This window comes from Labrus bergylta, chromosome 4 (assembly GCF_963930695.1).
Source record: "Labrus bergylta chromosome 4, fLabBer1.1, whole genome shotgun sequence".
NCBI classification, from domain to species: domain Eukaryota; kingdom Metazoa; phylum Chordata; class Actinopteri; order Labriformes; family Labridae; genus Labrus; species Labrus bergylta.
The window spans coordinates 26,106,459-26,132,848 of NC_089198.1; the positions used below are offsets into that span (position 1 = coordinate 26,106,459).

The 26,390-nt window shown below is 39.6% G+C and overlaps 3 protein-coding genes across 3 annotated transcripts in view; all 3 read left to right on the forward strand.

Annotated features, from left to right (window-relative positions):
• The window catches only part of LOC109985012 (signal transducing adaptor molecule (SH3 domain and ITAM motif) 1), a 46,526-nt gene extending 37,683 nt beyond the window's left edge, over nucleotides 1-8,843 (forward strand). The window contains exons 13-23 of the mRNA XM_020635221.3: nucleotides 320-415; nucleotides 553-699; nucleotides 1,036-1,126; nucleotides 1,313-1,508; nucleotides 1,894-1,988; nucleotides 2,992-3,080; nucleotides 3,272-3,359; nucleotides 3,513-3,567; nucleotides 3,672-3,825; nucleotides 4,771-4,892; nucleotides 5,652-8,843. Coding sequence (XP_020490877.2) covers nucleotides 320-415; nucleotides 553-699; nucleotides 1,036-1,126; nucleotides 1,313-1,508; nucleotides 1,894-1,988; nucleotides 2,992-3,080; nucleotides 3,272-3,359; nucleotides 3,513-3,567; nucleotides 3,672-3,825; nucleotides 4,771-4,892; nucleotides 5,652-5,865 — 1,347 coding nt within the window. The 3' untranslated portion in view covers nucleotides 5,866-8,843. The remainder of the gene's footprint in view (nucleotides 1-319; nucleotides 416-552; nucleotides 700-1,035; nucleotides 1,127-1,312; nucleotides 1,509-1,893; nucleotides 1,989-2,991; nucleotides 3,081-3,271; nucleotides 3,360-3,512; nucleotides 3,568-3,671; nucleotides 3,826-4,770; nucleotides 4,893-5,651) is intronic.
• A 2,202-nt stretch (nucleotides 8,844-11,045) lies between these two features.
• Nucleotides 11,046-16,068, forward strand: tmem236 (transmembrane protein 236). Its single transcript, XM_020635196.3, has 4 exons — nucleotides 11,046-11,444; nucleotides 12,360-12,432; nucleotides 13,982-14,105; nucleotides 15,115-16,068. The coding sequence occupies exons 1-4, from the start codon at nucleotides 11,191-11,193 to the stop codon at nucleotides 15,726-15,728; spliced, it is 1,065 nt and encodes a 354-aa protein (XP_020490852.1). The 5' UTR covers nucleotides 11,046-11,190; the 3' UTR covers nucleotides 15,729-16,068.
• A 3,330-nt stretch (nucleotides 16,069-19,398) lies between these two features.
• The window catches only part of cacnb2b (calcium channel, voltage-dependent, beta 2b), a 37,151-nt gene continuing 30,159 nt past the window's right edge, over nucleotides 19,399-26,390 (forward strand). The window contains exon 1 of the mRNA XM_065954241.1: nucleotides 19,399-20,500. Within this exon, the coding sequence (XP_065810313.1) occupies nucleotides 20,453-20,500 (48 nt within the window). The 5' untranslated portion in view covers nucleotides 19,399-20,452. The remainder of the gene's footprint in view (nucleotides 20,501-26,390) is intronic.

The following is a 26,390-nucleotide window of genomic DNA, read 5'->3' on the forward strand; positions in this document are numbered from 1 at the left end:
AACATGGTGAGTGCTAGAACGAGAAAGTACCAGATGTATGTAACTGTTGAGTTGTCGACTGTAACCAGTTTGTCGCTTTCTAATTTATTTGTCAAAAAACAAGTTACCATGTTATGTTACGTAATAAGTTTACTGATAGATGTTTTCAAAAATAACAAGCTGAACGGGGGCCTAATCGAGCTATACTGTAGCTCACCTTAACTATGCAAGTGAACTTACTGACTAAATGTGAGCTTGTAGAGTGCCTGCTTTCTCATTTGTAAAGTTACTGTGGATTTAGTTGGGAGTCTTATAAATAGTTTTACCTCTTTTCTTACAGCTCCTTGGTGCCTGTGTCTCAAACTGTGGGAAGATATTCCACTTGGAGGTTTGCTCCAGAGAGTTTGCCAGTGAAGTCAGTAATGTCTTAAACAAGGTAGGTGCTGTCATGTTTACTTGCAGTGAGTGTGCTGTCAACATGAGGCCCATCTACTACTTTCTATTACTTGAAATGAGGTCGCATTGCCTCCACTTCCTTGTTATCTTTATGTGTTGTGTTAATGTTGTCCTCAGGGCCATCCCAAAGTGTGTGAGAAGCTGAAAGCACTGATGGTGGAGTGGGCAGAGGACTTCCGCAACGACCCCCAGCTTAGTCTGATTTCAGCTATGATCAAGAATCTACGTGAACAGGGGGTCACATTTCCAGCCGTTGGATCCCAGGTATGTGTATGGTCCAAAACAAAAAGTTCTTTAATTTTTTCTTTATATAACAAGAGTAACAGGTATTTATTAAGACCCCTACCATAGCCAAGTTTCTCATTGAACCTCTCTATTGCCTCCCATGTTTCATGCTTGTGTCTAGCCTTTATCTTAGTTAGTAAAATTGTAAAAAAGGTAAAATACTGCCACATTATCTAAAAAAATATTTCATTTAATTGTAAAATCTGTGGTAGTCTTGCTTTCATATAAAGATTCAGACTCGTCCTTTAATCTTGTTATTTTATCATCTAAACTGTTTGTTATCACCTAAACTTGTGATTATCATTTTATTTATAGGCTGCAGAGCAAGCAAAAGCAAGCCCTGCTTTAGTTGCAAAGGATCCCTCCACCTCAACAAACAAAAAAGAAGAAGAAGACTTGGCTAAGGGTAATGACTCATATTTGATCCTTTAAGTAAACATTGCTTTGAAGAGGCTTTATTCTAAAAGCTTTCTGACTTTTATTTCATAAATCACTTTTTACATCAGATGTATGCATTGCAGATGTTTAGCTGTTTTTGAAGGCATTAAAGGGCAAATGCTTAATTTTATGCGTCTGTCTTTTTCTGTTTCAGCCATTGAGCTGTCACTGAAGGAGCAACGCCAGCATCCACAGACCTCCCTGTCGAGCCTTTACCCAAGCACCTCCAGCCTACTCTCCTCACACAAGTCTGATGGCAGGAAGGTCCGCGCCATCTATGACTTTGAGGCAGCCGAGGACAACGAGCTTACCTTCAAGTCAGGAGAAATCATCACGATCTTAGACGACAGGTGAACTTTTTTTCTAAAGATTATCTTTGGGGGTTTTCTTTCATTTGGATAGGATAGCTGTAGAGTGGCAGGAAATGTGGGCAGTCAAACCTGCAACCACTGCAACAAGGACTATGGCCTCTGTCCATGGGGCGTCTGCTCTCAGAGGGATTCATATTTGGCTGCTTTTTTAAATGTCCTTGAGTGAAGCACTGAGTCTGCCTGTTTTAAAAATATCTCAAATTTAATTTATTAACATACTTGATCATGGAGTTTGATAAAAAACTAAAAGAAACCCCTCTTCTAAGTGAATGAATCCCTAATGGGATATCTGTCCAGCAGTAAAAAGACCGCAATTAAATCTGTATTTGGTCTTCTGATCACTTTGGTCTGTTTGTTCTTTTAGTGACCCCAACTGGTGGAAAGGGGAAACATACCAGGGAATAGGGTTGTTTCCATCCAACTTTGTCACAGCTGACCTCACTGCAGAGCCTGAGATGAGTGAGTAGGCACACACACACTCACACACACTCACACAACCATTATCCTCACATATCTAATGACATTTCTGCCTCTTTGATAACACATCAAGTCCATTAGCAATATTGCTTTATTGATCGTAAAGAGGGAAAAACTTTTATCACACACGTAGCTGATGGAACAATACCAGAAACACAGTGCAATTAAGACATTGGTTGCTCACACAGCACATTTCAGTAGGTTGTAATGACATGCGGTCAAAACTGTACTGCCTGTAATTCTGGTAAGCCATACAAGAGTTGCGCTGATAGCCTTTTGGATACATTTCATCTTATGAAGAGAGTTGCTTTTCCATTTGTTACAAAAGCTGTGTCTGCCTTATTGATTTTCTTTTGTAGTTTCTGACCTGTTCATTTGCTACTGTAATGCTCTTGGCTTTGTCTGGTGGCATGATGCATGCTCTTCTCAAATCGTCCCTCATTAACAATAACTTCATCACTTCATCTACAGTGTGTGCCAACAAAACTGTTATCCTCTGCAATGCCAAACTTGCAGTGTTTGGTCAGATGTAGGTATAAAAGAAAGTCCTCTGGAAGGAATTTACAGATCTATTGGTTCAACAATTGTTGACAATGTATTGCTGGATCTGTGTTGTCTGCATTTATATAGAAGTTCTATTTTTAAAACCCCATGCAGATAAAGTTCATCGTCTGGCATTAAATTGATTCCATGCAATCAAGTGTGATTTTTTTCAAGCCTCCTGGTAATATCCAAATGTTCTTAATTACTGGTCTTGTAATATCCCTAGTTGCTTGCACAACTTCATTATATTCCTTTGCATTTTCATTCTGCAATGGCGTCATCCCTCATAACCTTCATGCTGCATGAAAGCATACTACTAAACTTAATTTTCATTTGGTTTCTGGACCATAGCTTGATGTTCTCCTGCCTTTAAAATATCTGTAATGATTGCTTTTGCGTTGTTTTGCTCCTGCGGCACCCGCTGCTGCTTGGAAATCTCCAGTGAAGACAGAGAAGAAGACAGTACAGTTCAGTGAGGACATCCAGGTGGAGACCATAGAGCCTGAGCAAGAGCCTGTTTTTATAGACGAGGTAAGTTTCTTTGTTTTCACACTTAAATATGTTAGGTACTACCATATAAAAACAGTCATCTGCTGAACTAAACGGAACATAGTAGCATTGACTTGTAGACACCAAAACTTTTTCATAAAAAACACACTGAATTGAATTCATAGCATGAACCTGGAAAGTTTCATCTTAGAAACTTGATTGAAATCTTCCAGGACAAAATGGACCAGCTACTTCAGATGATCCAGAGTGCAGACCCAACAGACAACCAGTCGGACAGCGTGGAGTTGCTTCAGTTGGAAGGTGAAGCTAATTTTTTTCTCAATTGCTATAGAGTTTGTTAATGTATGTAAGTTAGAAGTCAGTGCCTGAATATAGAAGCTTTTCTGTCTGTTTTGACTGACGTGAATTTTATTTCAGATTAAATCATTAATTAGATGTTTATTTTATCTTTAGGTGCCTGCAATCAGATGGGGCCCCTCATTGACCAGAAGTTGGAGGATATAGACAGGTACATTGAGCTGTTGTTTGTTGTGTGTGTTAAGTTTGCTATTTTATTTGTTTTACAAGTAGTAGACATTTCTAAGTTGAGCTGTCTTGTTTTGTGTTTCCCAGGAAGCACTCAGAGTTGTCAGACCTAAATGTGAAGGTGATGGAAGCTCTGTCTCTGTATGCTAAGCTAATGAATGAAGATCCTGTCTACGCCATGTATGCCAAGCTGCAGAGCCAACAGTACTACATGCAGCAGCCGGCCAACGCAGCTCAACAGGTACAGTCACTTAGTCATATAGAGATGACCCCGGGACCGAAGCCCATGAGGGTCAGTCTTTTAAAAAGCATAAAATCCAAACCTGCTGCCATCAAAGGGGGTAAACTAAAGGTGTAAAGGTTTAAAGGGAACTTGGTGGACTGCAAAATGTTATTGAAGACTCAAAAGTGAAATCACTCGACAGCACAGTAGATATGTACGTTTAAGTATAATATTAAGACTGTCATTTTTTTAAATATTAATCGCCAAATTTTAAAAGTTGATCGGGATTAATCAGTTGTACAAAATTTTTATTTTTCGCATTTAAAAATAAAAACTGTTAGGCTTTTATTTTGAATTTTTGTACTGTCTTAAAAAGAACTGTATGTGCTGTTTGAATTCAACCCTACTTTTATTTTGAAATAAAGTAAGGACCTGGTAGAAACACGGAAAAAGGAACTCGTTACAGATCAAAAATGAAATGAAAACAGCTAAAAGGAACAGGAAAAGAGAAATGATTGACGTTGTAAGGAAGATATTACTTCTTACTTATCAGCTGAGCTGTCTGAGAGTTTTTAAAGCGAAATGAGAAATTCAAATTCAAGACATTCAAAGATGAAGCAGTGTCCTTTTCCTTCACTGTGACTACAGGGAGACACTGCGGAGGCTTATCCACAGTTAAGTGATAAAATAGCCTGCGATTAATCACGATTATTAAAAACTGAATTGACCTTAATGAATTGAAATAACTATTGTATGCCCTTTAATGAAAGTTGAAAGAAAAATCTGAGAGCATGATTTACATCCAGATGCTTGAGCTCTTTACTGTAATCTGTGCCTTTCAGAAATGTGTTTTCTTATCATTTTATGTATCATAACCTACTATTTAACAAAGTTTCTTCTTCTTTTCACAGGCTTAGTCCTTCATTAACCCTCGATATGTGCTTTGCTTGTATGTGACCCTAGGTGTACCATGGTCAGCCTGCATCAGGTTCTTACGCCATGAGTGGCACCGCGGTGCAGGGTTACACCGTTCCAATAGAACAACTTCCAGCTGGAACCCCCATACCTGGTCAGCCAGCCCCTAGGTGAGTCTCTCACGCAGCCTGTTTTGGCGATATTCTGAAACGAGTGCATTTTCTCCCCTACATGGGCACTGTGATATATAGAAGAAAAACTATTTATTGCCAATTTACAAACAGCAGGATATGAGGAAATGCTGCTTTACTCCTTTTACATTATTGTATTCTCATTTAGAGTGTGTTTAACTTTTTTTTCCCAATCAAACCTTTGTTTGTAATGAAAATTCTAAAATTGAGTCTCTGACTCTTTTGTCTTTTTATTAACCACAGAATGAACCAGGCTTTAACGTGTGACAGAAATAAAGAAGACACATTTCTTTTGCTACAGCCCCAATCATTAAAAAAATATACTTTAGTATATTTAGTATGAAGCCTTGTTGTCTTATCTGCTCCATATTTTTGCTGGTGATTCCAGCTCAAAGCTTCTTCCATGTTAAGCTGCAGTTTGACAAATGCAGTATCTTAATTCACCAACAAAGTCAGTGACCACTCTGCTGCTGTTAACTGTGTTTATTCACAAATGATTGAAATAGCATAGTTTCTACCACTCCTTGTTATAAATGCTGATATTTACAAGAACTGGTGAGTCCTAATTAAAAACATAATGACCCTCATCAGCTCCTTAGTTTTACCGGTCCTTTTGAAGTCCTTTTTTCTTTTCTTTTTAGACAGTTTGTCATAATGCATTCCTTCCTTCCACATGCTGTTCAATGAGTCTTCCTTGTTGTAGATATTGAATACGTTTTGCTTCACTGTTTCCCACAGTGACGTTCATATGTACATGGGCCAGCCGCCAGTCTACACAGCAGCTCCAGGTAGCATGGCCCCAGCAGAAGTACAGTCCTATCAGAACCAAGCACCAGGCACGACTCCCGCAGGCATGACGCAGACGTCAAACTACAGCACCCCCTCTGGGCCCAGCATAGCACCTTCCTCAGACGCCTCCCAGGCCCCTTACTCAGAGAAAGCCTTGCTATAGGGCCTGCTAAGCTCACTGGAATCCTCACGCATACACACACACATACATGCACCAGACCTTATCAAACCGTGGTCATGGATCATTTCTTTTATTATCATTTTATAATGAGGTTTATCATAAGACTTCAGATGGATGGAAAAAAAAAACTAAATAGAGAACTAACTTAAAATTTGTCACCCTAAAATATTCAAATAAATAGACGGTCTCAATCCAGGTTAAGACGTGATCATGACGGTTTAAACAGCTTTCACCAAGCACCACAAGCTCTGTATGTGTTCTTTTCTTTAGGGATTTATTTATTTCATTAATTAATATTCCATATGTTTATTCTTCTTCCTCTTCCTTATATCTATACGAGACACAGATATCTAGACATGCAGGAGCTTTAATTACACTTAAGATTTGGTCATCATTAAAATCTGATCACTTCTTAATCTAAATCTGATGCCAATAAAATGTCTATTTAGATGTTTAAGACCTGACATTCATTGTCACTTTAATATGATTGGATTTAAAAACAGATGTGGTAATGCTTTATTTAATGGCTCAGTGATTTGGGAAATAAAACCCAGGAACTTTTATGGAAAGAATCGTATAATCTGATACCAATTTAAGGGGAAAGAACTACTCGTTAGATGATGGTTCATCTCGTAAGCATTTGTTGATTTCTACAGTAATGTCTTTAAAACAGCGGCTCTTTTTAAACCCAAGTTAATATTTCGTCCTTTGTCATTTATGATTAGAAACCCTAAAAATTCAAACTTGTTATATTTTTCTGATGCTAGTCAGATCTATTTTAATTCTACACTAGTAGCTAATTTTATTCATGAATTAGACATGCATTGAATTTACAGTATTAAACGTGAAATTGGTATCACATTAAAAAGTTATTTTATGTAAAGTTCACCAGGAAGTATTTGAAAAATGACGGCTCTAATGAATAAGGTGTTACCAAAATTGGCTGCCATCAACCTCAAAGCAAAATATGTATGCAATGACTGTGATCTTACTCCAGGCAGGTGTACAGCGGTGCACACAAACACAAGTTGCACAAGTTAGTTCACACATCATCAGCAGTGTGTTGTACTAAACTTTCACTCGCACACTAACTCCAGTAGAAATCCACAACATGTCTCAGCCTTTACACCAACTAAAAGCAACCACAGTGCTTATCATGTCACACTAAAAAGGGTCACAAGTTCACATTTATATATATTTTTTCTTTTAATTAAAAAAAAAAAAAGAGGACTTTTAGCTATGCTGAAAACGTTAGGCTACTGCATTCTGTATATGTCGTCGACTTTTAGAAGTACTGAAAACTGAAGCCACTTTGTTTATTTTGGAGGGAAACCAGAGGTGTAAAAGCATGCACATGACTCTTGTATATACTGTAATGAACTAGTAGTGTAGCCACATGATGACCTCATGGGTGGGGCCGTTGTTAGCACAGCTCTGCGTGTTCCTCTCAGCCTTAAAGGTGAACTCTGCTGCAGGTGTTACTTTCTTTCTTTCCCGGTGTAAAAGCCAAAGAGAACAAAGTGGGGAAAAAACACACGACAGAAAATATTTTTTTTAAGTCTTCTTTTTCTTTCCTTCCTTTTGTTGGACAATGATTGACTCCTCCTTTCATGCTGCAGAGTTTTCCTTTTCAGACTGAGCTGTGTCTCCATTCACGGGCTGTACTAACACACTCGCTCCACACGCTTGGCTACTGAAGGGGGGGAACTCTGTGAACCGCCCCAGTGTCTTTGAAGCATCTCTTTAGTCAGTGTTGAGAATTGAATACAATGTTTTTTTGTAGTGCATTTTAATTTATGTTTCGATTATTGTTATGCTATTTTAAATGGAGAAGCAGTGCAGGATGTACATATTCAGAGAAAAGCGGAATATGTGATGTTCTGCCTGACTTAGTTGTATATTTAAATCACATGAGAACATGGACTCACTCTTCTCTCTGTGTTTGATACATGCTTATTGTACTGTAGGGTCAAATGGTGATGTGAAAAACAGATCACACCTACCCCCCCCCCCCCCCCCCTCCTCCTCCCCCTGCATTTCAATCCTGTCCTTCTCTCAGAGCTGTCTTAACACTAAAACAAATTCTACCTGAAGAAGATCAGAAGTACGGTTTCTGGAGAAGTACAGTCTGGATTTTTTAAATAACTCAAATTCTCTCGAAGTTCAGTTACAGAGACACGTCAAAAGGCATGAAAGATCAAATGTTGTTCAAGCACATGTCTCTTACCTTACATTTTACTACGCACTACCTGTTTATACGTTTTGGGGGAGAACTTAATGCTTATCAATAATGATCGGATTTCAAAAAGTTGGTGAAAAAGCGAATATATTTATGTTGTTTTATTATGTTGAATGATGCCACATGAAGGAATTATGACGCCGTTTTAAGTCACTAGGTTTTGCAGGGCAGATTGGTGTGTTGATCTGACTGTAAATTTGTGTCCTTTCAAAAACTCATGAAGTCCTTTGTTTGAAATGTGCTACACCTTATGATCCCTTAGCCACCTTGAGTTTATAGAAAACAACCTAAAAAAAGTTCACCTGGGACTTTGAGAAGAAGAGGCCGTTGTATTCTCCAGAACTGGATTCAAGCATTAATATAGTTTATTCAAAGACATGAAGTCCTTTCTGCAGCCTTTGAATACGATCGAGGGTGAAGAAGTGTTAATCATTTTTGGATGGATGAGGGCTGAAAATATAAAATATATAAATAGTAGCAGCTATTCTGGGACCAGGGAACCAGGAGCCAGTTAATCATCACACATCTTCCTGATGTGTTGGAGCCCAGATGTAACTTTATTGCACAGGATTGAGATGCTGCCTGTTTTTAAGTTTTAATCCAACATCTTTATTGTAAAAGTCTCAAACTTGTACCCTGCTGTTTGTATGTATTCTTTTAACCATACTTATTAATTGATATTCACAATAAAACCAGGCCAAATGTACAGAATAATATGGAAGGCACTGTTGTCTCTTTTTCTGTTTTTTCTGGACAAATATGAGAGAACTTGTTTTTAATTAGTTCAACTCTGCTGAGACTTTCACTGACAAGGGGCAGTTTGAGAAAGGGCCCTAAAAAGCTATTTTCAAAATAATCTTGATGAATGATTTTTCTTTTGAAGTTAGAACAGCTTTCAGTATTCTGCATGAAAGATCTAATTACACATTTTTTGACTTTCTCACTCACTCATTTAGAGGATGCAAAGTGTAATATAGCAATGAAGCCCCTCCCTGCAACAAATGCATATATACACACACACTATTAGAAACAATGGCATGAGTTTTTTACTTAACTCCGTTCTTCCAGACTGTTCTTTAAAACCACAACACAGACAAAAACATAAACATTTAATAATCACATTGACAACTTCAAGCAAAACCAATATTAACTAATCATCTAAATAAACAAGATACTTACCAATGCTGATACACAGACACACTTTTCCCTCGACTTCATTCAACTTTCATCACATCAGCGCATCCTGGATACATACACAATTCAGTCACATTATACAACCTGCACACCATCAACACGAAGCATCCCGTAGTACAAATGTACTTAAAATGAACTTCCTGCCTCTTCATTTGGCCAGCTCTGCAGCTCCCATGCTTTACAAAAGTGTGGTTGATCCTCATACTTTCATCTCTGATCAGATTTTCTTTTTAACCCCAACAGTGTTTAAGTAACATTTGAATGAAAACATTACAAAACTGTTAATCTTATCTGATGTAACCTCACACACAGGCCTGGTCCAAATTTGAAGTACATTCATCAATTGATATACAGTTACTGATTTTATTAGACTTAGCTAATCTTATTTTTGTTTAATACAAAAGTTCAGCAAGAAATGTTCTCTTGATGAAGATGATGATGTTCAGTATTTGGTGAAACTGTTTCCCATTTAAGTTCTTTAACTGAGTGATCATGTTTGAAGCTGTTGTTGTTGGTTCACTTGTTGTATAGCATCATATAAAGAGGTGTTTCTGTTATTTAGCAGACCCGACTGATACGATTCAACATCACCACAGAGGCCTCCAAAATCATTCAGTTTAATGAATACCTCTTAACACCGCAGATGGGTCAAAACAACTTATAGAATAATAATAACAATAATAATAGTAAATTACATTTATATAGCGCTTTTCTGAATACTCAAAGACGCTTTGACAGGAAACTGCAAAAAACAAAGCAAAATCTAAGAGAACAAGAAGAAGACAACAGGAGTAGTGTCGAGGGAAGAGGATGAGAGTCAGTGGTTGTAGGCAGTGATGAAAAGGTGAGTTTTTAGGGATTTCTTGTAGGAATTGAGTGTGGGGGAGTCTCTGATGTTTTTAAGGAGAGCGTTCCAGCGGGTGGGAGCAGCAATGGAGAAGGTCCTGTCCCCCCAGGACCGAAGGTTGGTCCTGCATCCGCAGACCTGAGAGTGCGGGTGGGAGTGTGCTGGTGGAGGAGCTCAGACAGGTACAGGGAGCCAGGTTGTGGAGGGCTTTGTAGGTGAGGATGAGGAGTTTGAACTGGATACGCTGGGGGATGGGGAGCCAGTGGAGGTCATGAAGAAGATAGAAGAGGGAAATGATTGCCCAGCTTTGAGTTGAACTCCAGTTGTTTGTGATGTTCCCAAAAAAATGTTTTAATTGTGAGTGTGTATTTCTTGTCAAACTTTAATCCCAGTTGATGCTTCATTCATGAAATTGTGTTGCATAGAAATACTTTAGCCTGGAAATCCATGTTTTCCCGAACTTCAAAAATGGTCCTCTACCCTGCCACTAGATGGCATCAGTGTTCATGAAATCTAGAAAGAATAGACAGAAGATAGAAGTTTGACCAACTCATGATATCAGTTTTCTTCAGCAGCGGTAAGTGGTGGGTATTTTCCTCATGGAAATTATAAGGAAATATTTAACTTGCGTTGCATTTTTGGTTTGGCTGAAATCCTAGAGAAAACTAAATTTATGGAGATACTCAATGTATTAGATTTTCACATATCTTTTATATTTTGTTAATCAAAAACAGCACATGTTAAAGTTAGAAAAGAGTGTTAATATGATCAAGTAATTTGGTATGGATCATTGGCACAGTGTAGTTTTCTCCTTGAGATCATGGGATGGGAGTGCTCTTTTTGTAAGCCCATATAAAGTGAGCATGAGCAGCTCATTACCTCAGCAATAAAAGAATACTGCCTCCTGTGCAGTTTAAGCAATGTCAGTGTGCAGAGTCCAACAGCTCCTCCGTCTCGTTTCGTGGGAGATGATTGTCAAAGTCTTTAGCTCCCAGGTCAGACCACATACTGGAGTTCAGGGACCACCATGCCCTCCGGAAAGAACATCAAACTCATCCTGTATGAGCTGCTGCAGTTTGCGGCCCTGATCGTTCCAGTGTTTGTGATCATGGAGAGGTTCGGCAGACTCATTCGGGATGTCAGAGGACGCGATCTAACGGCCTACTGGCTGGTGGTGGCGGCCTCCATCGCCTACGTGACCTCTGCGACCCTGCTGGTGTGGGTCCCCCTGAAATATGTAACCCTGAAGCAGAGGAGGTTTATTTCGGAGATCACACAGTGGTGAGTACAGCTGTTGGTGAGATACAGCATCATACCTGAAACACAGTCAGAATGACTAGAACAATGAAACCTTTTGGAACAAGTTTGGGATTTCAGCCTTTATGAACAAAGTTGTCGAAGAGATAAACATTTCAGTAACAGCAGCAGTGGCACAACTACTTACACTATTATAAATGAGTCTTCTAATCATAAGGCATTGCCAAATAATATCCAACGTTAAAAAGAAGTTATGATCATGATGTGACATGACCCCTGGTGTTGTACATTGAAGCTGCTTGATGTGATGTAAATTGCAACTACTTTATGTTGTTGTTGAATTTCTAGTGTAGCCTATATGCTTCTTTAATTTTAATTCAAACATATTGTATTAACAATGTATGAGGTCATGTCTGAGAAAGGCCTGATACTGTATGAAACTTAAAATAAATGACTGAATCTTCCCTAGAAATATAAGTTAAATGTATAAGATTTACAATGCATGCCCTGCTACATGTAGTTATACTCTGACCCTCTACTTCTACAGATACTCTATGTCTGGTATATCTGCAGCTTTGGAGGGCTTATACTAAATAACATTAGCTCACTCTATCTAGATCTCTCTTAAATTGACATCCCTGAGTCGGTTCAGGTATATAATTAATCTTCTTCACATGTGCTACACATTTTTTTTAAATCACATGAATGGCATGTAGGCATAGTCTCCTTTAGCTTTGCTCTAATGTATAACTTACTGTAACTGGTTTCCATAGACATCCCACAATGCAGTGAGTAAAAACTGAACCATTTTCAGCTCAAATGTTTCATAAGAATAATGAGGAGTTATGTATTTATGTATAATAATTGATTTGAATATCTTACATGCCTGGTTGTGTCTTCTTCAAATGTCGACTAATATTACTTGTTTTGTTTTCCCAGGAGACCCACAGCACTGGCGTACATCATCCTGTGCACATTGCCTTGTTCTGCTATTCTAATAGCCAGCTCCAAGGTAAAGTCATCAAGACGGATTGCTCTTGTCTCTGTGAAGCACCTGTTGATGTTTTGTTCTGTCGTGCGCTGCCCCGGGGTCCTTGAAGAGGCTTATTCGTTGTAAACAGTCCATTTGTGGCACCAACTCGTGTGTGTGTGTGTGTGTGTGTGTGTGTGTGTGTGTGTGTGTGTGTGTGTGTGTGTGTGTGTGTGTGTGTGTGTGTGTGTGTGTGTGTGTGTGTGTGTGTGTGTGTGTGTGTGTGTGTGTGTGTGTGTGTGTGTGTGTGTCTGTCTGTCTGTCTGTCTGTCTGTCTGTCTGTCTGTCTGTCTGTCTGTCTGTCTGTCTGTCTGTCTGTCTGTCTGTCTGTCTGTCTGTCTGTCTGTCTGTCTGTCTGTGTCCTGCCTTTTGTAAGAGGATGTGTTTAAAGGACAATAATGATTCACTCGGTGATGGTGGACACGGCACATTGCCCCACAGAGAAAGTCAAAAGATGCCATGTCACCAGTTTTGTGCTTTTTAAAAGGTGCATCCACATATTTCTCTCCCTGTGTACTAGAGGTGGAGGAAAAAATCGATACAGTTTAGTATCGGGATATTTTGTGCTGCAATATTTTATCGTGTCATGGTGGCCAAGTATGAATATTTTAGATATGGTTTTTAATTTTTAACTGCTGAAGGGGGTTGCAAAATTCATTTTAATCAAGTTCAATCAGACTGAAATACCAACAGTTCAGATTGTGAGGTGCATGCAGCCTCTTACAGGGTTTGACTTTGATCACAGTGTTCGCATTTATATCATTGACTCACATTGTGTAGAAATAAAAAGACTGAAGTGAGATGAATAAACCGAGAATCTTTTCTTATCTGACAAAACAGCTCTCGATTTCCTTTAGTGTAGTGGACATAATATGCAGTTAAAAAGCTTAATCGCATATTGAATCGCGATTCTCAGCATAATCGCAAAATGTTTAAAATCGCAAAAGAATCAATTGTGTCTCGAGTATCGCGATAATATCGTATCGTGGTGATTCCCACCCCTTCTGTATACTGAGAAGGACTTTGGCATGATCTGGAGTAAAATAAAAAGGCGGGGGGAATGTGTGCTCTGTCACGAGACTACACCTGAAACCTGAGGTATTCAGTAACCAACAGGGAACATAACAGGTTGACCATTAACCCAAACTTTAATACCATCCAGTACAAAAAGACAGGAATTTTTACACACATGACACTGTGTCCTTAACTGATGTAATCTTAGACGAGCCAGAACATAAACAAGAGACACGAGCTACAAAGATTTGTCACACACATTCAGACATCTAATATGTCTTAATCTTGAGTTATGGCCATTCAGCAGCATCTTAATGTCCATAATGATGGGGAAATAAAAAACCCTGAATGGCTTCATAAAACTTGGGAAGCAGGATATCCTCCTTCTCACTTCAGCCAAATGCCATAACCAAGAGTTTCAGTTTGATGTCTTTCTGCCCCCTCTCTCATCATTTTTAAGTGTAAGATCAATATTAACTCCGCTCTAATCACATTTGTGTTTGTTATTATATTTTAGGTGCAAGTGGACGATGGAGTAAGGCTTGATCTGTTCACTGAGTTACCCGTCTCCTTGGTATTAATGTCTCTTATCTGTGTGGACATCATAGAGAGGATCCGGCCCTGCAGGCTCCTCGGACAATGTAAGTCCTAACGTTATTGGCTGAAAGATAAGAAATAAAATAAATGCTGTTAAAATGTATCTGTAGGGGCGCAGTGGTTAGTGTGCGCGACCTATGTATGGAGGCTATGGTCCTCCAGGCGGGCAGCCCAGGTTCAAATCCAGCCTGTGGCTCCTTTCCCGCATGTCAATCCCTACTCTCTCTCTTCCTGATTTCCGACTCTAACCACTGTCCTATCTCTCCATTAAAGGCACAAAAAGCTCATAAATAAATCTTTAAAAAAAAGAAAAAGAAATCTACCTGTACTTTCCGCTGAACTTCTGCCTCAGTCATATTGTAGACGGTTTATATTTGACCACTGAACACTGTCAGACGAAGTGTTTATCTTTATGCTGTACCTACACATGTATAGGACAGAATCAGCGAAAAGAAAAGACAAACCCGCTTGTCCTCAGGGGTCGCCAAAATCAATGCAAAATGAAATTCTTCAAAGGTGCTTGGATTCAATTTTAAAAATCTGGCTAACCTGCATAGAAAAAACATTTTGTTTTTGTGTTAACTCTAAGTCAGTGTTTTTATATCTGAATTTGTTCTGTTTAATTGTTTTTGTATTAGTTCAATGCATTTGAACTGGTTATAAAGCACTGAAACTATATGAAGAAAAGCTTTATCTAATGACAGGTTATAAGGTACTTTTTAAGTCCTGAAATAAATCTGCATGAAGGTCAAAACGTCTGATTTTTATGGGCACATTTTTTATATAGGTGATGGTTCATCCTGATTTCATTAAGCACTTATATTTTATATGTATTAATCTTTTGTGATTAAATTATATCTTTGTGTTTTTCCCTCTCTGTTCACATCAGGAAGGGCAAACTAACATCTGAAACACCTCTTTTGAATAATTCATTCAGAGTCACTTGGAAGGATGAAAAAGACTATTTCCAATAATTGTCTGGACTTTTAACTCTATCCCTGCTATATTCAGAGTTCATGTAACAGCTGGTGTTGTGTGCTTCGTCATTCGCAGCAGACAGCCTGGACTCTGACCTTGACATGGCAGGCCCAGTCCTCACCCACCTGGAGCAGGTGACCACGGTAACAGGCCAGCTGCACACTGATGAGGTCCCTAACGGTGTGACCCAAGACCACCCAGAGGTGAGGAACCCTCCACGTCCAGCCATCCGCTTGACAACCAACCCACGAGTGACCAGCATGGCATACCTGTACTCCTCTTCCTCACGGCCCCGAGCGTACTCTGGTCCTCTGGGATTCTTTTGGAGGAGAGACGGGAGAGGGGAGGTGTTTGTGGATACTTTCCTGTTTTGGATGGACACAGTGGAGATGGTGAGAGTTGCAGGAGAGCCGTCTGTCTTCTACTCCGCCTGGGTGTTCCCCGTCTACATCCTGGCCTTCATGTCAACACTCCGCATGGTCATCACTCCCCAAAACCCTCTACTGTCCTTCGCTGGATTTGCCCTGCAAGACTTTCCTTTCTTCATCATCCGAGTGGCTCTGATTGCTGTGTTCGGCTATGTTACCCCCGTGTTGTACGTGCTGAAAAACGTGCTGGTGAGCCTGACTTTTATCTACTTCACATACCTGACCAGGCTGAGGATTTTCAAAAGGCAGAGCATGTTCTGAAGAGGAGTGGCACGTTCTGTTGTAAACAAAAGATCTGCTCTGATCTGGGGGGGGTTGTGTTTATTTGCTACATTTTCCTTTTTTTTTTAACCACATTTCATTACAAAGTACAAAGTGTAAAATACAGTTATTTTCAAAACCCCTGAACTATATGTGATAAATGTTGTTTGTTTAATCACTTTTATTATTGTTTAATAAGTGTGGATTCATGATTTCATCAATAAATATTTCTTTATAATGAAGTCCTTTGTTAATTAATAATGTTTTATTGTTTTTAATTGATTATATTTCTTCAATGATGAGTTAAATGTCAAATTAAAATATCCCTGAAGAAGCTCAAGTTGTTATTGAACTGCACTGATTTTTACTCCACTTTAATATTAGCATCTGAAAAATGTCTCGGCTTATGGAACAAAAGGTTCAGTTCAATTCTGGAAAAAAATTAAATCTAGAAACCATGTATTTTAACTTGGAGACAGTGCATGCAAGGACTACTTTTATCAGCTGCCACAGAGTAAAAAATGTGATGTAATAGAGACTTGGACTCGTGTAAATTAAAAAACTTCTGTTTCAGACAAATGTTGCTGCCTGACAAAAACCCTGAAATTGACACAAAAGCTGTGTCTGTGTCCAGAGGATGAGGACATTGTCATTGAAGAAGAGACCTCATCATTCCAGATACGTATGTTTCCTCGTAGGATAAATATGATAGCTCATATTTAGAATAGCTTAGTTTGTATGTTCAATGACCCTTCACTTGCCAAGCTATGAAAATGCCACCAGTATAGGAACATCTGCATCTTTTTTAATGTCCCTTTAAATCTCCACTAATACACTCAGTTTTTTATAAACGCATTTGTTCCCCTTCTGTGTATGTGTATAATGGCATATTTTAGCATAATGTAGGAAGCCAGAAGAGTCATCAATCAACAATCTATGTCGCAGATTTCTTCTGCATGACATCTTCTTCTTATTTAATGCAGAGTCAGCAGATAACACAATCTTCTTTTTATCTTTCTGATTTTCATTCTTTCCGTTTTTCTTTTTCTGTCTATAATAAACAACCCCTCCTCTACCCCCCTATATCACGGTGCAGGCAACATGCTGGTTAATGCGTTTTTATAGCCATATAACTCACTGGAGTGTAACCTTGGAGTGTAAGTGTGTGTGTGTGTTTGTGTATCAAAACAGAATGCCAGGGAGACGCTGGTGTATAATCAAAGTCCTCAGCTGGCACAAGTCTGACAGAATTACACCCCATGGAGCCGTCAGTCTTTGTGTGTCTAATGGGTGAGCAGGGGCAAAAGACAGACTGTTAAAAAAAAAGGCCAAGTCTGTGTTTCCTGTCCCTTCAAAGTAAACATAAAAAAGGGGAAATAGGAAAACAGCAACAACAATCCTGCTGCATCCGAGGCATAGTAAATAATAAGAATGAATGAATCAGTTTGAACCGTACTGCCTCACAGCGAGGGAAGATTTGTTAAGGGCATAATAAATGACAAACACGGCTGGTGACAGAACGCCACACAAGCAGTAGACATTCACACAAAGGGACCAGAGCTGGCCTGCTTTCATTTACTGCTCAGAAAACTAAAATTAACTTCTCTTAATTTCCCTACAGCCGTGATCACTCCTCCTCCTCCTCCTACTCCTCTGTGATTCATACTGTAATCTGCAAGAAAGCATTAGTGCAGCTTGACTCATTGTGGCCATTTTACAGTTCCCCATGTGTTGGCAGGCAGGAGACAACTTTTTTTTAATTTCCCGTGACACGGAATGAACACTTCAAATGATCAAAGAAAAAAAAGCAAGAGCCTGCATCTAACACCTCCTAATGCGAGTCTGTGAGTTTCACATTCAACTGCAAAACCTTCTTGCAGCCAGACGCTTTCTTTTAATGCATGCTCAGAGGGGCTTTGCATTAATATCCATACAACTTCATATGTTGTATGCTAAAAATGAACCTTTAATTTTTACCTCTACCAAGCTTTTTTTGTTTGTTTGTTTGTTAGTGGGCAGGACTACTGCAGTCCCCATTTTCATGAAACTTTGTGTAAGGTTGTAGACTTGACCAAGAGAGAACGATTACATTTCAGGCCAGATCTGGATCTAATTTGGAACGAGTTAAAATGTCTTATGTGTTTATGAAAATAAACATGGATTATAAGTATGTGGTTAAAGTCACTGCTTCACTGCTGGTAATATTTGGATAGGCATAAACATACGTATACATAATTATTTGTGGTATATACACACATATACGTATATCATGGTTGCTCCTACAGATCTGCATTAGGACTGTATTATTTGCCTTGGCAGAGGTCTGTGTGTCTAGATGTTTTCTTTCATGACTAATTTACTGAAATCAGCTAAGACCCACTTCAAACACAAATCTTATTGTTTTGAATTCTTTCTTGATCCAAGTACAGCAACCTGAAGTTTCTCTTTAAATATCAAACACACACGAGCCATAGTCACCAACCAAACTCTGTATCAAATGGTCTGTTGATAAATGTACATTTGTTGCAAATACTGCAGCTTTTTTTATTTCAGCTGCCCTATATGTTTGGCTCTTAGGATATCAGTGGTTGTCTGTTTGTGCTGAATATCTCACCAAATTTAGGAAATTATCTAAAAGCAATTGTGGTCAAAATAGTATGAATCCTAAAGAATATTGTGATCTCATCCCTATAGTCCCACTGAATTGGTTCATACCAGTTCAACTGCTACTGTATGGCTTGATATGATATTTTGGACAGATATCCGTGACACCTGGAGGAAGTATCGTAATGACTTTGGGGGATCCCCCTGCTGTATATCCAGCTCCACCAGCAAGTTTTCACTTATCATGTGAAATAATATACATTCAATGGATGAACAGGCTGATACTTTGGCAATGACCTCTATGGTCCCCAAAGGACCTCATTTTCCTTTGTCTTTTCCTGAAATATTTCATAAACGATTTGAGTCTGTGAAATATGACACTCATTGCCCCCTCAGGAGAAAAAGTAATAATCTTGGTGATCCCTTAACACAATCTTTTATAGAGCCAATTACAGGAAAACATTGTCATAGTCAAATTCCTCTAATACTTCAGACCTTAACTGTACTGTAGTTTATTGGTTATCGTAATCACTATTTATGAAGATTTACTGTACATGTTGATCATGTAAGCTGATGTAAGCCTCTGGATCAATGCATCACTGTGCTTAAGTGCAGCCTCCAATAACTGCTGGAGTAGCTGTTTCCCCTTAGTTTGAAAAACAGACTAAATTTAACTTGAAAAGGTGACGAGCACTCATCTGTTATTTTGGAGACAAGTTTGATTCTTTCTTTTGGAAACATCTTGAAATATTCTCACTGCACTGACAGATTTTCTTCACTCTTCGTGGAGACGTATCAGGTCTTAATAATAGACAGAAATGGTTTGAAAAGATTGACTTTTTTTGCAGCAGTCAAGCAGAAAGCAGAATTATCCCAAGCACCTTCACTGTCAGGGTAACATTAAAACAAGAGAGAGACAGCTGAGAGGAGAAACGACACAAAGGGAAGCAACAGTGGGAGGAGTGGGAGCAGACACTGTGGACACAGATGAGGAGAATAAGATAGAGGGGTGAAAAAAGAAAGCACAGATTAGATGACAGAGGAGAGGGAGGAGGAGAGATTTGGGGAGGGGGTGTTGCTGTTAAGGATGGGTGGAGGCTTTGTAAATGTGAGAGGCTGGAGGCGCATTTAAATTCAGGCTGTGTGTCTCCTGCGCTAGCCGAATGTTACCTGCTCTAGCATGGCAACAGAAAGAGAGAGAGAGAGTCAGGGTTTCAGCTGCAGCCTCCACACATACACACACACACACACAGACAAAAACACACACACACACACACGTGCACAGACAGCCACAACAGGAGTGCAAGGAGTGACTCAGGTAAGCTCCTGATGAGAGAGAGAGGGAGCAGCGTGGTTGAGAGAGAGAGGGAGAGAAACTGGAGGAGGAGGAGCTACAGAGCTGAGATTCTTTAGGAGGAAGAAAAAGAAGGAATTGCATAGAAACCCCTGAAAATCTCTGTATGTGGACTCCTTGGGTGGGCTTACAGGGGAAGGAGAGACGGGGGATGCTGCAGACGCAGATGTGGAGGGATGCGAAAGCTCTGATTGGATAAATCTGACAGACTAGAGGGATACACAGAGAGAGGAAAATGACATTTAGTTTTTTGTAGCAGGACTGTTCGGGGGGCTTAAGCTGGGGGAGGCTGGAAGGGAGGTTTGCAGACAGGGGTGAGTCGGGACAGAGGAGGGGGTGAGGCGGGGTGAACAGACACAGGATGGCAGATGGACCACCTGTCCTTCTGAGACGAGGTGAGCATATGAAGAAACACTAACCTCACATTTACACACTCCTAACTCCTGGGGCAGCCTTCAGATTCAGGAACCAAAAATCTCTCTTTTCCCAGGACTTTAGAGATGTTATGAGACATTTGGCATCCTGATCACCTGGACTCCTCTGAGGGACCAGCATCCACACTGCCCTCGCAGGCGCTCCTCCCCTGTAAAGAACCTGTGAGCACAAGAAATTTGACTCTTTATTTTTGGCTCCTGGGATCCCTAACTTCCCCGAAGAGCTGCGATCAGGTGGATCACCTGTGCCATGAGGATCCTGGCCTGAGACGACCCCCTAAAGAGGCTCCATCGGCCGGCCCCCCTCCTCTCCCCACCACCTGGATGTCTTGATGTATTGCTGTGGGCTGGGACACTGGCGGAGAGTGCAGTCCACCTATGTAAGTGAACATCGCAGCTACCATCCGCATGTTTCTGATCCCATAGCAACAGTGGAGTTGTCTTGTTTCAGGAGGGGAGGGGGCGATGCATCTTAAAGAAACTGTATGGTACAAAAGCCATGGCAGATTATTGCACACATACACTATTGCTGTGTAGTTGCTTTATGCATTTGCTCATTAATCGAGACTTTTCATATCTGTGTTTTGCTACTAAGGTGCTCACTCCTCAGTGTCATTCTGTGCGAGTTTTCAGCTGCGCTGCAGTTTATCAGGACAGACAGTGGCTTTGTCAAACAGCCTGTGTATTGATCGCGGTACAGGACTCCATGAAAACATTACCTAACAGCCATTAACCTGTGTTTGACGGCTTCACCTCTGCTGGTTTGTGCTGCAACTCTTTGATATTATTGACAAGGAAGTGAAGTGAACAAGGTGTGATTTTTGATTCATTGAAAAAAAAAAAAAAAAACATGGTCGCTACTTATAAGAGCCTTTTCCCCTCACATTATTTGACTTTATCAGAAGAGACAGGGGGGCAGAGGGGGCAACAGGCAGGTGCAGTTATCTCATTACAAGCCAGGTTTTACTGTCTTCTCAATGACGGAGGAGCAGGGAGGACAGTCTCACTCCTCTCTTCCACCTGTTCCTTCTTGATTCATAAACTCTCTCCTCCTGCCCTCCCCTCTCTCTCCTCTCTTTCAGTTTTTCCTCCTCGTCTGTTTGCTGCTGCATCACTGTAGTTATTGTTCTCCTCATGTTGCAGCCGACACTATACTGTATAGAGTTAGAGCTGTGCATTGTGTGATGGCACTGACTGCAGAGGTCCCTAACGTATTCATGCTCCTACATGAAATAGGCTTACTGTCAGACCTCAACACTCAATAGGCTGACAGCCCAGAGCAGCACAGATTACCACAATCTGTGTTGCTGCTTGCAACATGTGCCCACCGCAGCAACGAGGAAAAAAGAAACTTACATACACAGCTTAAAGAAGTGACACATCAAGAAGTTATCCCATTAGCTCTACTTGTATTTTCAAACTGCTTGGCACAAAAAAGACCATGAGCTGAGAGAAGGCATGTAAATATTAGCAAGTGGGGGGAAAAATCCAAAGCCTTTAAATGCTGCCTTTGTGTAGTGCAGGTTTCGTTACTCATTCCTTATTTCCACACTTCGATTCTGTTTATATGTTGCCAACAGCACAGCTATCAATAAGGGTTAAAAATTGATCAATCTTGGGCACAACTTAGTTTCACTCTGTGGTTCCCAAAACCTGAAGCTACAATCCCCATAAAGAGTCCAAGAGGACTGACCAGATTGGAATTAGAAACATGAATTCTGCACAAGTTATGTTTTATCATATTTTTCTCATATTGTGTTATTTTCCTATCCCAATATTTTCAGTTTTTCTGTATTGAAACTCATAGTTCTCTCTCATTAACTTCTAAAGAGGGAGGGTCCCTAGAGCCTAAACCTCAGCAGACCCCTTTGGGCCAAATCTCTTCTGTGATATGCAAGTCTGCAAGTGCAACCGCAATATACCATGATGTGTATAGCTTGAAATGTTTCCATGATTTCTGTCAAAATATTGTCATGCCAAGCTGAAGTGCCGACATATCTTAAGTGCATTTGTTATGTACTTCTCTGATACATTGAAAATATTTCACATATTAAGCATACATTTGTGAAAAGGAGCCCTTATCTTCATTTACAGTACATACACATATGATTTACTTATAATAAATTGCATCATGTCCTTGGCATCTTGTAATGAAAACAGCTGGAATGCGAAACAGTTTATGCTTAAAAGACAGATAAGACTTTTTGGTCGTTGAGTCAGATCTGCGATGTTTTTTGAATTTCCCGATGTTCTTCTGTTGGGTTTGAATCAAGTCCAGAAGTGAGAGTTCTCCTCCTGGCTCCATTCTGCATCTCATCACCGCTGTTCATGTAAGTGGGGCCTTAAGTTTTTCATTTTTTCTAAAAACATACCGACAGATATAGCCAAAAACAAAACTTCTTCAGTGGCAGCAATGAAACTGTCAGAGCCGAAAAGATCACTCAGGGATACATGATAACAGATTTAATTTAAAGAATTGTAAGATAAAAAGGCAAAGAACCTTTAAGTTTAGCTTTAGGATAAGGTAATGGTTTGACACATGATACACGTTCAATTCAACATTGTTTTCAGACTTCAAATAATTTGTCGTAATTTTTTTTGCATCGCAGCACGAAATTTTTCCTATTTTTTTTTTCTAGAACATCCCTCCAGGTGTGACCTCTGCTGGCACACAGCACAGCTGGATTACTTTAAGTGCTTGTCTTGGCTCTTAGAAGGAGCTTAAGACATCTCACTGTTCTCTGCTTGCTGCTGTTTCATAATGCTGACTGTTGGGACGGTTCAGCCAGCAGGTGAAGGACAAGGTTCAGTTTAACCCTGTTTACAAACATCTGTTAAAACCCAAAGCAAAGAACTTTTAAGGAAAAAGGACTTTCCAGACATTTGATCTCAACATCAAATTTCACACAAAAAAAAAACGAAGGTCGTTTCATGTGCATTCCCTTATATTATGTGTATCATTACAATTACAGTATAACATTTGGATTTAATTGTTTCTTTTTTTGGGCTGTTATATTCGCTTTAGTCCCAGATTTAAAATATTACTGCTTCAAGTAATATCCAGAATCCTGTTTTTATGCCTCATGTACTTTTATCTCTCTACATCAATTTATTACTCTACTTTTAGAGGATATAACCTGAGTTTCATTGCTAATGACCCTCATAATGATGACATTAGAAAGGATATGAAGCAACTAGTTGTAAGAAAATGTACATTTTGCATGGTCCACACAGAGTCACAACTGTATCTGGATTTACCCGCTTTATACCTGATCATCAGTATGAGCAGGATTGATATATTTGTCACTTCATATAACTGATGGAAGACGTTAAAAAAAAAAATCAAAAACGAACAGAGTACATGAATTATAGAAGTTGGGTCTGTGCCTGATTTTCCGGAGTGGCAGTGAGTTTATCTTTGTACCTGTTTTTTTCACCTTCACAGTTTTAGAATCTGATTACTGCATTGCTTATTCAGCAGTTCACTGAAGTATCAAGTTTTAAATCTGCACAGGAGAGGAAAAAATCTTCTTCTTCTTATATCATGACGAGAATAGCCTGCTGACAAAATATACTCAAAATCTGATCAGAACATAACTTCTCAAAGTTCTCTCTTTTTTTAAATGTGCACTATGCAATATTTAAAATGTCCTTTCTCTGTTTCTTTTTCTTTTACACTGCAGAGGTAGTTTTGTTCCTTTTTTTCTTGTTGCCTTCTTCAAACGAGGTGAATCCATGAGGACCACAGATCCATACAGTGCTCAGGTGGACATTGATTATAACGCTGAATCAAATCCTGTGGATTTAGTAAACAGGCTGCAAGCTGTGGTCTGTATTGACTTGTTTCCACATTCAGCTCTCACACCGCTATTTCCTACTTCACCGCAGGCTAAGGGATTGTAGTTCACAGATGGGTATCTTTGTAAGACAAAAATACTATTTAGCTTGATCTGCTTATCTATCTATCTATCTATCTTTCTATCTATCTATCTGTCCATTTTTTTATATACAAAAAAATATAAGAATACATTTGCAGAATGCAGAGTAGTTAAAGGAGGTTGCTTTTTTTCACGTAGTATTTTTTAAGTTTTATGCTTTAATCATAGAGACCGGAGAGTGGTTAGAGTCAGGGAGGGAGAGAGAGAGAGAGCGAGAGAGAGAGAGAGCGAGAGAGAGAGTGCATTCCAACATGCAGGAAAGGAGCCACAGGTGGAATTCAAACCTGAGCCGTCCCCTTTGAGAACAACAGCCTCTGTACATGGGGCTGTAAATAAGATATAATATCTTATTTACAGTCTATGGTCTGACCCAACCACCAGGACAACAGCACCCTGAGGTTGCATTAGTTTAAGACAAATATTACCAAGCTGTTTTATTCAAAAAATAAATATTAAGGCCTACCTGAGTCATTTAGATTGAGTTAGATTTCTATCTCAAGGGAACAGTTAATTTTTTTTCCAACAGTAAACTGATACTCTCATGTCCGAAACCTGGAGCTATGGAGCAGTTAGCCTAGCTAAGCATACAGACTGAATTCATTGGAAGATATTGCTCTCCATGAAGATAAGATACTCTCACCAATAACTCCAAATTAACTTAGGGCTTTTAATTAACAGACTAAATTACCAATATACATTCTCTAAACAATAACCTATAGCACCTACGACCAGGCACAGCAGGCTAATCAAGCTTTTCCTCACACACCAAATCTACATGTTGGAATGAGAAAAAGATAGTTGTAAGAGCTATGAGAGTTTTGACTTTTTAAGTCTTCCATTGAATGCATAAATTCAACTCTGTGTATTAAGTGACTTATATTAGTATGTATAACTAGCTACCTACAGTAGTAAGCTAGGTTTGTGTGTTCCCCAAAGCTAAGAGTTAGCATGTGGATAGCTACATCGTGTGCCCAAAGAGGTTAGGTTCAAGAAAGCTGTTTCTAATGAGAGAGACAGAGAAGAATTAACTACACATCAGGAAAATGTCCTTTTTATTTGATTTTGTAAATTGAACCATAAAAACACACTTTTCTGTATTTCTTCTCTTTTAAGATGGAACATATTCATGACTATAGGACTATTGTTACTCAAGCAAGGGTTCAAAGAAAACCTAAGTTTGGGATTTGGAATTGGCCGTAATACCATCAATCTCTTGTTGTGGCTATCCATCTCTCTCTCTGTCTCTATAGAACCCACCAATCACTGTCCTGGAGCTCAGCAGCATGAGTACAGTCAAAACACACAGAAGTAGAAGCCCAATCCCAAACAGTATAAAAAACATAGCCTATACAAATTTTTCTTCTCTGCTGTTGTAGGAAATTTAGGGTCAGATTTTGGACAAAAATTGTATATTTTGGAACATGATGACTGCTTTTAATCTCGTGTTAAGGATCAGTAACCGACTATCTGGGAAGGCCTTACGTACCCTACTGTCTGGCCTTCTGCAGTCGTCCGCCTTCCTTGCCCCTCCATCCTCACTCTGCTCTACTACCCATTGTCTCTCCACTTCTCTCCCGCCATTACTCTTGTCAATCTCCCCTCTCCCAGATGTTATGAGGGCTGGATTGGTCATTTACCAGCACCAGCCTCTGGATATCGAGGAGGAGGGGCATCAGCCAGATGTTTGGTTGCATATTCATACAGGGTGTATGATTGTGAAGAGTGTGGACAGCCACAGAGAAGAGGACTGAAGAGACTGAAGGAACTTTCCTGCTTATTTAAGGCACTTTTGAAGTTATCCTGTCTCCATCTCTTCTACTCCTACTCCTCCTCCTCCTTCTACTTTTTTTTTTGAGTCAGTTTTGGATCATGTTTAGTCGGGTGTGATTGTAAAAAGGCCGATGCTCCCGGAGGTTGTAAATCTGGTGAGGGTTGTTGTTGGCACAGTGGAGTCAAATGAAAAGCCAGACAAATGAAAAGCCTGTCTCTATCTCGGAGCAGGTCGCTGCTGCTGCTGAAAGTGGACTGGGATCTGTGTGGGTGTGTGGAAAGACGCTGAGTGTTTTGGGAGTTTGGGCCATGACCTCTCTGCCATGAAGCCATGTCAAAAGTGCCCAAGAACAAAAATGTCTCCTGGGTGAGTACTGCCTCTCTGGCTGATGGATCGGGGGGTTGTAAGTGTTCAGTATACTTTTTCATTTCTGTTAACCCTTTTTTACTATGTTATTCCTTGAAATCATACAACGTATACTTATAGCGGCTTTAAATATACTTCTTTCTTACTTACAGCTAAATTTTTCCTTTGTCAACCCAAAATAAGGGTTCATTTTCA

What these genes read in the sequence shown, in the direction of transcription:
- tmem236 (XM_020635196.3), top strand. Translation starts at nt 11,191, where the DNA reads ATGCCCTCCGGAAAGAACATCAAACTCATCCTGTATGAGCTGCTGCAG. An exon ending in TTCTAATAGCCAGCTCCAAG is followed by an intron (nt 12,433 to 13,981) that starts GTAAAGTCATCA and finishes ATTATATTTTAG; the next exon opens with GTGCAAGTGGACGATGGAGT. An exon ending in CTGCAGGCTCCTCGGACAAT is followed by an intron (nt 14,106 to 15,114) that starts GTAAGTCCTAAC and finishes CGTCATTCGCAG; the next exon opens with CAGACAGCCTGGACTCTGAC.